General features: G+C 62.5%; 1 protein-coding gene across 2 annotated transcripts in view; it reads left to right on the top strand.

Annotated features, from left to right (window-relative positions):
• Positions 1-11,867, top strand: part of MRC2 (mannose receptor C-type 2) — an 85,417-nt gene that overhangs the window by 67,921 nt on the left and 5,629 nt on the right. Inside the window, exons 18-29 of one of the 2 annotated variants that reach the window (XM_075911591.2) lie at positions 476-543; positions 1,619-1,719; positions 2,843-2,985; positions 4,027-4,141; positions 4,374-4,537; positions 6,108-6,216; positions 7,318-7,553; positions 7,634-7,802; positions 8,421-8,570; positions 9,157-9,276; positions 10,103-10,282; positions 11,285-11,311. In XM_075911591.2, coding sequence (XP_075767706.1) covers positions 476-543; positions 1,619-1,719; positions 2,843-2,985; positions 4,027-4,141; positions 4,374-4,537; positions 6,108-6,216; positions 7,318-7,553; positions 7,634-7,802; positions 8,421-8,570; positions 9,157-9,276; positions 10,103-10,282; positions 11,285-11,311 — 1,582 coding nt within the window. Of the gene's footprint in view, positions 1-475; positions 544-1,618; positions 1,720-2,839; positions 2,986-4,026; positions 4,142-4,373; positions 4,538-6,107; positions 6,217-7,317; positions 7,554-7,633; positions 7,803-8,420; positions 8,571-9,156; positions 9,277-10,102; positions 10,283-11,284; positions 11,312-11,867 lie in introns of both variants that reach the window. The other variant, XM_075911590.2, reaches the window with a different exon arrangement.

The following is an 11,867-nucleotide window of genomic DNA, read 5'->3' as shown; positions in this document are numbered from 1 at the left end:
CACAAGCCAGCACCAGCAGATACGGGGCTCGTAAAATCCCGTTTAACTGGCTAGTCGTTAACTGGCCCTCCCCCAGCCGCCACCCTCACTGCCACAGCAGGGGGTGCTCCAGCCCCACTGGTTAAACCGTCACATCCCTAGCAGACCCCCTGGATTCATACCCATGTAACTGGGAGCAGACATTGGCTCTGGCTTGGCCTTAGGGCTGACTGGCACCAGCGAACGCAGCTCACTGCTCCTGACAGGAGGAGGATGGGCACTGACCGCTCTACCTTTGGAGGACGGCGCGTCAGGATTGGGAGGGAGGGGGCACCTCTGTCGGGTTTGTGACCTTGGGGAAGCCTGAAGAAACTGCTGGACGCAGCCCGGACGGCCCCGGGAGGCCCTGGAGGAGGAGGCAGGAGCTGAGTGGGGCCTGTCGGATTGGCTGGGCTCTGCCTGTCACGCTGACGCGTCCCGTGCTTGGGTTTCCCAGTTCTCCCGGGGTCAGGAGCAGCACTGGTGGATCGGGCTGCACAGCTACGAAAACGACGGACGATTCAAGTGAGTGCCCTCGCTCCCCCTGCAGCCCGCTCGCCGCCCTCCATCCTACCCCCACCCCGGTCTGAAGAGGGCTGCCTTGCCGTGCAAGCCCAAGCAGGAACCCCACCTTACATTCCAGCTATGGGGGGCGGGGAGAGGGCGCCGGGGGCAGGGTTCCGGACTCCTCCGCTCCCCTGGCTGGAAACGCCTTTGCTGGGGAGAGTCGGCATTCTGCCCTCCGATACACGCCTGCCCAGAGCTGCAGGAGCCGGGCAGGGTGTCTCCTTGCTCACTGTCTGCGGGCTGAGCCCGGAGCCTCTCCAGCCCCGAGTTCCGTTCCGGCCACGTCCGGGTGGGCCGTTGGCAGCTGGGTCTCGGAGCCCGAGCCTCTGCTGCTGCAGCGGAACAGCCAGCCCCTTGGCTCAGGCTGGCTCATCACCCTCTCTGCTGTGAGAAGAGGGCCAGCGGGCCGGGCACCGTGGGTGTGGGCTGCCCTCTGTGTATTGACAGAGTGTTAAACCCGCCTCAGGAGTCGGGTACAGTCTGTGCTGCGAGGCATGAGCCTGCCCAGTGTAACCACACAAGCCAGCCCCCCCCCCCCGTCCTTCCCCCCAGAAACCTCCCATCTGACCTTCGCCTGGGAGCTCCCCTGGGCGCTCTGTCCTGGCTGGTGCCGGGCCTGCCCTTTGGGGAGGGGAATAGGTGCCCCAGCCACATGTCTGCCCATGCCGCCCACAGGGAGCCTTGGTCCCATTCCACAGCAGCCAGTGGCGAGGCTCCCCTGAGCTTGGATGGGAGCAGAATTACTCCTCAGCCCCACACTGGCTGCTCTGAAGTCCCCCTCGGTTAGAGGCAGCCCAAGCCGGGCGAGAGCACCCAGCTGGTGGGTAGCAGCTGCAGGTGCAGGGAGAATTGCCCAGCCCAGAGCCTGCCCTGCAGGAATCGCGTTGCCCCCAGCTCTGGGCTTTCCTGCTCCGACTGTGCAAGAACTTGTCTGCCTGATCAGTAGCCATACCCCCCGCTGGCTCCACCCCCCACTGGCTCCGCCCCCTTTCCGTGTGCCGCTACTGACACGTCCCATCATCGCCTTCCCCAGGTGGTCCGACGGCTCCCTCCTCAACTTCATCTCGTGGGCGCCGGGCAAGCCGCGGCCAATCAGCAAGGAGAAGAAGTGCGTGTATGTGACGGCCAGCAGAGGTGAGAGGTTTGTACGTGTCAGGAGACTGGCCTCAGAGCCCCCCAGGCCCGTTGGCAGCCCCCCCCAGCCAGGCAGCTCAGTCCCAGCATCCTGGTCGGGGGAGCCATGGCACGGAGATGGAGGAATCATCGTAAGCGGCCTGATGCTCGGAGGTGCTGAGCACCCCAAGTGAAGTCAGTGGGCGCCGCAGGTGCTCGGTGGCTGTGAGCAGCAGCCCTGGGAGGTCTTAGCAGGAGGGCACTAAGTGGCCTGCCCAGCTGGTTGCCGGCAGAGCTGGGAATTAAGTCCTGATTCCAAGTCCTTGCTCTGACTAAGACAACCAGTATCCCATGCACCCACCAGGGATGTGCATGTCAGACCCCCCCACACACCCATTATGCTGGCCGAACATGCCTGGCACCGGCATGACAAACGGTGAGGTGAATATTTGAGGTCACTGATTCGATGTTCCCTGTAACTTTTCCCATCCACATGCAGATTTTTTCCATCCATGTGCGGAATAAATTGTTATGTGTACCGAGGCATGTGTGAATGTGCACCACCCATAGAAACCAAACCTCGCTGTGGGCTCTGCTAATCAGCTGGGCGGCATTGGGATCTCTCCCGAGTGGCCGCACAAGTGCCCAGCTTACAGGGAGCGCTGGCTGGTGTGCACCAGCCATTGCAATAGCACAGTGCCTTGGAGTCGGGGATGTTACAGTCCGCTGGCTGCCTGCGTGGTACAGAGGAAAATCGCATGCGCCGTCTGGGTATGTCTAGACTACATTTTTTTTGAAAGGAGATATGCAAATTTGGTGTTAATTTGCATATCTTCATCCAATCGCTTTTTCGAAAGTGGGTTTTTTGAAAGTGAAAGTAGTCTGGACACGTTTTTTTCTGAGAAAAAAACCCTCTTTTGAAAAACCGCGTAAACTTCCTTTTTGTAGGTTTTTGGTTTTGGGAAGTTTTTTTTCCGAAAAAAGGGTTTTTTTCAGGAAAAAGTGCATCCAGACTACTTTCACTTTCGAAAAAGCGATTGGAAGAAGATATGCAAATTAGCACCAAATCTGCATATCTCCTTTCGAAAAAAAACCCCATAGTCTAGACATACCCCCCCCCTCTCTCTCTCTCTCTCTGAAGAAGACTGGGGGGACCAGAAGTGTCTCACGGCGCTGCCGTATATCTGCAAACGGAGTAACACCACGGCCCTGAAGCCCTCGCTGCCCCCAGTGCCCGCTCCTGTTCCTGGCGGCTGTGCATGGGGCTGGATCCCGTTCCTCAACAAGGTATCCCAGCAGGCAGGCAGGCGCCACATCTGCTCCTCCCCCCCACACGTGTCCAGTGACGCTCCTGTGCGTGGACAGAGAGCCCTGGTGCGGTTCTGAGCTCCCAGTGGTGGTTAGGGCCCCCAAGGGGCAGGATTCCTGGGGCTTTCCACTAGCTGCCTGAGGGCCCGAGGAAAGTGAACTGGCACATTGAGTATGTGGGAGGTGAGGGGCTGTGGGTATGTCTACACTTGCACCCTCTTTGGAGAGAGGGATGCAAATGACGACATTCAAAACTGCAAATGAAGCCGGGAGTTAAATATCCCGCTCTTCATTTGCATAATCGCGTTATGGCGTTATTTCGAAATAACAGATGCTGTGTAGACGCGGTTATTTCGAGAGAAAACCCTTCTCTCAAAATAACCCTTATTCCTCGTACAATTAGGTTTACCGGTTATTTCGAGAGAAGGGTTTTCTCTCGAAATAACTGTGTCTGCACAGCGTCTGTTATTTCGAATTAGCGCCATAATGCAAATATGCAAATGAAGCACGGATATTTAAATCCCGGCTTCATTTGCAATTTCGAATGTCTTCATTTGCATCCTTCTCTCGAAAGAGGGTGCAAGTGTAGACATTCCGTGTGTGTGTGTGTGTGTGTGTGTGTGTGTGTGTGTGTGTGTGTGTGAGAGAGAGAGAAGGTTTTGTGTGGATGTGTGAAGGGATCGCGGGTACGTGTGTGTGGGTTAGTGGGTCGGGTACAAGGTGTGCTTGTGGCCAGCCAGGGGAGGGGAGTATGTGGGTGGGGAACAGGTGCATGTGGGGGTGTTTGTCAGGGGGTAAAATAGCAGAGGTCATTGGTTGTTCTGTTTGTACAGCGCCTAGCGCGTCGGGGCTCTGCTCCGTGACTGGGCTCCCCAGGGCTGCGTGAGCCCACTTGGAAGCTGAGCCAAGCTCCGGGGAGCACAGGGAGGGAGGGAGAGCATGGCGGCGAGGGGCGGGCAGGCGGGCGGGTGGGAAATGCCTCCTGAACCTCTCTCCCATCTGCCCTCGGGCCTTGCCTAGTGCTTCAGCATCAAGGGCCACGACAAGGCGGAGCAGGTGAAGTGGCAGGAAGCGAAGCAGGCCTGTGAGAGTCAGGGCGCCGTGCTGGCCACCATTTCCAACCACCTGGAGCAAGGTAGGGCACCCGCCAGAGGCCTCTGCTGCTGCCGTGGCTGGGCATGGCTAGGGGATCCCAGGGCCCTGAGGGCTACATGCGAGGAGCCTGTGGGTCCGAGAGCCGCCCGGCGCAGAACCTACCTCCATGGGGCTGAAGGCCGAGGCGTCGGGAGCATGTGCTTTCAGCGGGAACCCGCGCTGCCGCCATTGGTCAGCTGGGTCCCTCCCGCCTCTGTGTTCCCGCCTCTCAGCTTTTGTAACATCCGTCCTGCCCAACGTGACCTTTGACCTTTGGCTCGGCCTCCACGATGCCAAGAAGGAGTTTCAGTGGGTGGAATCGGAGCCCGTCCGCTACGTCAACTGGGCGCCGGGGGAGCCCTCCGGCTACGGCACCTCCACAGCTAGCGACAAACCGGTAAGCGACTCGGTGGGCCCTTCCCTTCCCTCCCCCCCCCACCGCCGCCCAATGGCTTCCTGATCCCGGAGAGGGATTTGCTGAAGCCCTGAGGTTTTCTCTTCCCGGCACTGGCTGTCCAGTTCTGCAACTGGCTTCACGGGGACAGGAGGCCGGGGCAAGGTTCTGAAGGGTGTGAACCCCCGGGCCAGGAAAGGAGCCTGTGGCAGCAGCCCAGTGGAGGCAGGAGGGGGATGGGTACCTAGGAGTCTGGCATGAACAACGGGCAACGGGAAACGTGGGTGGGACTGGACGCTCCCTGGCTGTGCAAGAACCTCCCAAGGGGCTGGAGAGGGAGCCCTGCCCCTCGGCAGGTTTAGAAACAGACTGGACAGAGGGAGTGTGCTGGAGGGATTGGGCCAACAGAAATCTGATGAGGTTCAACAAGATCACATGCAGAGTCCTGCACTTGGGACGGAAGAATCCCAAGCATAGTTACAGGCTGGGGACCGCCTGGCTAAGCAGCAATTGGGCAGAAAAGGACCCGGAGATGCAGAGGATGAGAACCTGGATAAGAGTCAGCAGAGTGTCCTTGTAGCCTAGAGGGCTAATGGCGTAGTAAGGTGCATTAGGAGCATTGCCAGCAGATCCAGAGGAGTGATGATTCCCTTTTATTCGGCTCTGGTGAGGCCACGTGTGGAGTATTGTGTCCAGTTCTGGGCTAATTTAGTCTGCAAAAGAGAAGAGTGAGGGGGGATTTGATAGCAGCCTTCAACTCCCTGAAGGGAGGTTCCAGAGAGGAAGGAGAGAGGCTGTTCTCAGTGGTGGCAGGTGGCAGAACAAGGAGCAATGGGCTCGAGTTGCAGTGGGGGAGGTCTAGGTTGGATCTGAAGAAAAGCTGTTTCCCTAGAGGGTGGGAAGTGCTGGGATGGGTTCCCTAGGGAGGGGGTGGAATCTCCATCCCTGGAGGTTTTAAGCCCGGCTTGACAAGCCCCTGGCTGAGCTGATGGAGTTGGGTTGGTGCCGAGTGTCACTCTCCAGGCCGGATCCCTGGCTCCATTCGGCGCCCCAGAGGAGGGGGTGGGATTTACGGGCTCTGTGCCCCCTTTGTTCTCCCTCGCCCTCTCCCCACCCCAGTCCAGAGGCCGGCAGCAGCCAGCTCTGGGTCCCAGCGCCACTTAGAGCAGCTTCAGGCGGTTGCCGCACCTGGGAGGGTGCGGAGACTCGGCAGTGCTCCAGCGCCACGGCTGGGCAGGGCAATCCCTCGAGCAGCCAGATCTCTGCCCCTGCTTTGACTGCCAGGAGGGAGGGCCAGGAGTCTTTTCACCCCCAGGGCTGGGCTCGGGGGCGGCCACGCGTCAGGACCAACCCTCCAGACACACCCGGGACCCGAGGCGGCTGGTTGTCGTGGGACCCGCTGCAGCTGCAGCCCGAGAATGCCTGGGAAGGGGGCTGCTTTCTGTGGAACCTCAAGCCACTGGATGCTTCAGACCAGCCTGGGCCAGCGTGCGGGGCTGCCCCGGTGGCTGGACCCCTCCCCCGGGCAGGGCTCGCAGCGGCAGCGGTGACCTTGCCGGCTTCTGTTCCGCAGACTAACTGCGCGGTGGTTTGGCACGGCTCCCCGCCCCACTTCACTGGCCGCTGGGACGACAGGAACTGCCTGGAGGAGAAGCACGGCTACATCTGCCAGCGGAGCATAGGTACGGGGGGCTGGGAGCCCCGGGGGGCGGTGCCTTGCCCAGGGCAGCTCCTGCAGGGAGTGTAACCATCGCCTGGTGAATGAGGCACACGGCTCCATGTGTGCACCTGCCTGGGTCGTGGGCTGCAGCTGGGCTTTGCTGCTGCCAGATTGGCCCTGCCCCGGGCCCTGAGCATCCCACAGTCTCTGGGCAACGTGTGCTCCCTGGGTTCTCTGGCACCAGGCACACTCATGAGGCTGAAGGTCCAAGTTCTCGTGTAACACAACCCACGTGGCTGCAGAAAGCACTAGTGCCCGTGCACCACCCAGACACCTTGCTGTCCGTGTGCAAGCTGAGAGCATCCAGCAACTGGCTGCAAAGAAACACCGCCACCATTTCTAGAACGCCCCTCCCCGGGGTGTCTGGGCTGCCAGGCCTGAGCCTGCATTGCTTGAGGCAGGCCCGGGCTAGGGCCCCAATGCAGGCTCCAAGTAGGCCACCATGGCCCGGAGGGCCGGCTCGCTTTCAGATCCTGGCCAAGCGTGTGGGTCTGGGACGCGTCAAGTCTGTCTCTGAAACGGCGCTGAGCCGCTCTGCATCGAACACCCGCGCCCTCCTCCACGTCGTAGCAGCCTGCCTCTGCGCTCCACGCGCCCGCCCTTTGGCCCATGCTGCACAGGATCTCCTGCCCCACCCGGGCTGAGCTGGCCGCTGACCCGGCCCCGTCTGCATCTGCAAGTCAGCCTGGCTCGCTCTGCACACGGGCAGCACCAAGCTCCCTGGAGCCCGGATCCCCATGTGCTGATCAGTCGCAGCGCTGAGAGTCAGGCTGGTCCGGGGTGCCCAGGCGCGCTCTCAGTCTGGCTCCAGGTTTAAAGAGAAACCTGCATCCGGTTTCCGCTTTCTCCCCCGGGGCTGGCTGTGGCCTGCTGGGGCGGGCGTGTCCCCGACCGTTCAGCAGCACTTTTCCCCGTGGGAGGCCGGGGTGACCGTACCACGAGGCGTTTTCCCGGGGTCCCGTTCGTGCCCACATGCTGGGCCAGCTGGCGCCGTGCCGAGGGCGTCGCTGCTGTGCCAATGGGCTCTGAGCGGAGATCTGACCTTGCCCCTTTCCTCCCTCAGACCCAGCTCTGAGCTCCCGGACCAGCTCCCCCCCGTCCCCGACCTCCCTGCTGTCCTACCTCAACAGCACCTACCGCATCCTGCAGAAGCCGCTCAAGTGGCAGGAGGCCGTGCTGCTGTGCGAGACCCGCAATGCCACGCTGGCCAGCGTGCTGGACCCCTACACCCAGGCGTACCTCAGCCTGGCCATCAGCAGCCTGCGGGCCCCTCTCTGGATTGGCCTGGCCAAGGAGGAGGTAGGAGGGAGGGGCTTGTCCCTCAGCTGGCAGGAGGGGCGGGGTTATGCTCTGCCCCTGAGCCTTCCCCTGGTTTGCAGGGAGGCCGGAGCTATTCGTGGTTCACGGAAGAGAGCCTTTCCTACGCCAACTGGCAGGACGGGGAGCCTCAGCAGGTCACGGGCTGCTCCTACATGGACGTGGATGGGACGTGGCGGACAGCCGGCTGCGACACCAAATTGCAAGGGGCTGTCTGCAGGGTCAATTCAGGTGTGTGCGCCAGCCTACCGGGGCGCGGGGGGAAGAGGCATATGGGGCAGGTCCAGGGAGCGGGGCTTGCACGTCGGGCGCTCCCATGCGCTGGCTGGAGCTTCGGAGGCCCTGGCCGAGCAGGCCGCAGGCTGAGCTAGGGGGTGCTCCCTAGCAGGGGCTGGCCAGGCAGGCAGGTGTCCCAGATATGCCCCCGCCCGCCCATCCTTGCAAGGCAGGACCTAAACTGGGGGCCTGCAGCAGTGCGCCTGCTTGCAGCATTTCCCTGGAAGGAGCCGCTTGGTCTCCTCCACCCTCCCCCTTGGGTTGCTCCCTCCTGAGCTGGTCTTTGGCTTCGCCTCATAGGTGCCGACTCCACGGCTGCTCCAGAAAACACGGGGGGCTCAGCCCCCACCAGCTGTTTGGTGGCGCCTTCGATCAGCTGCTTGGAGGAGTCACCACATGGTTGTGACTCCTGGGGGAGAGCCCTGAGCGAGGGGGCGGCGCGGAGGCAGAGCGAGGGGCAGGACCTTGGGGCCGGGGAAGAGGCACGGTGGCGATGGGGCCTTGGGGCGGGGGGGAGGCCCCCTCCCCTCAGCGGAAAGAAAATCTCAGTGCCCTGCGTTGTCTCCTTGGCAGGGTCCCCCCCGTCACACAAGTGGAGTTACAACGGGAGCTGCCCCAAGTCGGTGGAGGACTCCTCCTGGATCCCCTTCAGGGATCACTGCTACGCGTTCCACATGGAGGTCACCCTGGGGCAGAAGGACGCCATGAGGAGGTGCCAGAAAGGTACGGGGGGAGGCGCCAGAAGCCGGAGCCTCAGAACACGAGCGGGAGCGGTGAGATCCCGGGGCCCCGCTGCCCAGGCAGGGTTGTTCCCCTAACGTGCCTGCAGGTGGCTTCTCTGGTTGGTTTCAACAACCCCAGCAGTGCAGCTGCCGCCCCTTCCTGTGCGGGGCCAGTCCCACGTCTCCCTCGCGGCCAGTGTAAATTAACCGTCACCCCCCCTTCTCCCAGCCTGATGCCCGGGGGCTTCCCCGCTTCCGTCACGCTCAGTCCAGCCGAATCTCTTCCGCGTTCGGTGTACGATCAACTGATCGTCACGTGTCACTTCCTCTCCAGGCCCACGGGGCACCCCCCCAGCACTCTCACCTGACGGCAGGTCCACTGACTGACTCCTCCCTCTGCCCAGCCCCAAACAGCATGGGGATGCTCGGGGAGCAGAGGGGGGAGCTGGGGAAGGGGTGGAGGTGAAGCAGAGGCCGGAAAAGGCAGGGGTGGGGCTGCGGGGGTCGAGCACCCCCAGCTACAGGGGAATTCAGTGCCTATGGCTGGCCCCATCACGGTCCTGGCTGAGGTGCCTTTTCCTCGGCAGCTGGCGGCACCGTGCTATCCATCCAGGACGAGACGGAGAACATCTTCGTTTGGGAGCATCTCCAGGCCTACGAGAGCCAGTCCAAGGGCGCCTGGCTGGGGATGGCGTTTAACCCCAAAGGTAAAAGAAACACGTTGTCCTGGGAGGGATTTGTCTGGCTCCAGTGGTCCTAGAAACTGCAGCGTTTGGCACAGCGCCTCCAGATCTCTGCAGATGGTTGGTGTCAGGGGACAGCATGGCCCAGTGGGCAGAGTCAGGACAGCTCAATGCTGCTGTTTGCCTCGGTTCCCCGGCCTGCACAAATGGGGATGCTGGCACCGTCCCGCCAGCGCTACAGTGCGTGGTGATGTACTGGGGAGCCGCGTGATAAGGGCTCAGTGTGACTGTCCCCACTGACGCGCTGCACCCGGGAGCCGTGGGGACTCGCACCGAGGAGCCGGCGGGTGTGGAAGTCAGGCACTCTCAGGCACGGTGTCCCGTCTCCCCGGGCGAAGGTGTGTCCTGGGCATGCGGGGCCCGTGTAGCTCTAGGCGCCTGGGGCTGGCAGGGTGAGTGGAAGACGACGAGGAGACAGAGGAGAGGCTGGATCTCCCCCAACGGTGAGCTTGGTCTGTGACAGTGTCTCCTACATGCCTGGATCACCCCAAGGGCTGATCTAAGGGGACCTCCCAGGGATTCAGCCATTTTCTAGGGGCGGCCACGGGCAGCCCCCGGGTCGTTGTCCTTGCTGGAACCGAGAGACTCTGGCGACGGCTGCTGACGTCAGAACAGAGCTTTGCATGCTGGGAACTGACACATCCGCAGGCGGCTCCTGCAGGCTGAGCGCGAGGGCAGCTCCCGTGTGATGCCAGGGAGGGGCCCTGGCAAAGCACCAGCCCCTGCTCTCAGCTGGGCAGGGCCCTGGCTCCCCGGCAGCGCTGTGTGACGGTTTCTCGCCTTCTCCTAGGAGGCACCTTGGTTTGGCACGACAACACAGCCATGAACTACTCCAACTGGGGCCAGCACGACACTGGGCCCAGCATGCTCAGCCAGAACAGCTGCTACTGGATCCAGGGCAGTACCGGGGTGTGGCACCTGGGCTCCTGCTCCAATGTCACCATGGGGGTCATTTGTAAGATCCCCCGAGGTAAGAGGCCCCAGGGGGGTGGCTGAGGTGGCTCGGGGCCTCCCACTTGGAGAACCAGAGAACCCCCAGCTGGCTCAGAGCAGTCCAGTGTCCTGGCCTCAGGCCCGGAGAGGGGCGTTTGGGGAGGGAAGGGGCGAGGTTCATCACAGCCCCTTGTGCACAGCACCCAGAGTACAGCTCAGTGCCCTTGGCTCCCCGTGCTCCGGGCAAGGGCAGGGCTGACACGGTGAGAGCTGTGGCGGGTCGGATTGAATTGCAATAGCCGAGCTGTGGGGGGCAAGTAGCAGATCATCAGTGAAGTGCATCAGTGGAGCTGTGAGAGGAGCACAGGGCTGGGACTCACTGGGTGGGGGCCGGCTCGGGGAGTGCCATGGACTCGGCAGGTAAGGGGCCAGCTCAGGGGAGCCAGGGACTCGGCAGGTGAGGGTCTGGCTCCGGGGTGCCAGGGACTCGGTGGGTGAGGGTCTGGCTCAGGGGTGCCAGGTACTCAGCAGGTGAGGGACTGGCTCGGGGGTACCAGGTACTCAGTGGGTGAGGGACTGGCTCGGGGGTACCAGGTACTCAGTGGGTGAGGGTCTGGCTCGGGGGTGCCAGGGACTCGGCGGGTGAGGGTCTGGCTCAGGGAGCTCCAGGTGCTCGGCAGGTGAGGGTCTGGCTCGGGGGTGCCAGGTACTCAGTGGGTGAGGGACTGGCTCGGGGGTACCAGGTACTCAGCGGGTGAGGGTCTGGCTCGGGGGTGCCAGGGACTCGGCGGGTGAGGGGCCCCTTTAGCAAGGGCCAGGGCCCTCCACGAGTGCGCCACAGGCTTGGTGGGACCAGGCAGTCCAGGCGGAGGGAGGAGGCACTGCCCAGACTGGGCACATACTGTGCATTGCAGCAGCCCGGTGTAGCAGTCTGGGTTGGGTGGCGGGGAGGAATGCCTTTCCCCACTGGCAGCCATGGCTCTGGGAGGAAGGACCCTGGCAGGCTACTGATCCCTTCCTCTCTCCGTTTCCCTTGCAGCTGAGGAGAGCAGCTTCTCCCGATCCGGTGAGTGGCACAGCAGGGTCACAGACCAGCATGGGCACGCGCTGTCCAGCCCCAGCTGTAGGGCTTGTGCGGCCCAGAGGGAGTCCCTGGGTCCGGCAGCCTGTTTCCCGTGAATTCCAAGGGGAATGTCTGTAGCACCCGTCTCCTGGCAGGGGCCAGAGATTTCCCTGTGAATCCCCAGGGCAGGAGCCACATTTGATTCTACGGCTGGGCTCTGTGTGTCCAAGACAGGAGGGGCATCAGCTGCTGGGAGCCAGAGGCCCATGTGCTGCAGGTTGGCACGTTGAGAGGCACCAGGCAGAAGAGATGCCCCCTTGGTGACCAAGGAAACAGAAACCCCCCAGCCCTTTGGGGAGCCACCTTTGCTTAGGGGGCCTAGTTCCCAACCTCTGAGCCCCGGGAGCTGGTGCAGGGACCGGCCTTATCCCGCATAGAGCGAGAGGAGCCCAGCCCGCATGTTTGGGAAAGGGCCGGGGCAGAGTTACAGGCCTGAGTCGGCCGGGCCTTGGCCAGTTCACCCCTCTCGCTGTGCTCCAGCCTTCCCTCAGCCGAGCTG

Source organism: Pelodiscus sinensis, chromosome 29 (assembly GCF_052426305.1).
Source record: "Pelodiscus sinensis isolate ZL-2025 chromosome 29, ASM5242630v1, whole genome shotgun sequence".
Taxonomy (NCBI): domain Eukaryota; kingdom Metazoa; phylum Chordata; order Testudines; family Trionychidae; genus Pelodiscus; species Pelodiscus sinensis.
Note: the sequence above shows the minus strand (reverse complement) of the source record. Positions and strands in the feature narration are given on the sequence as shown.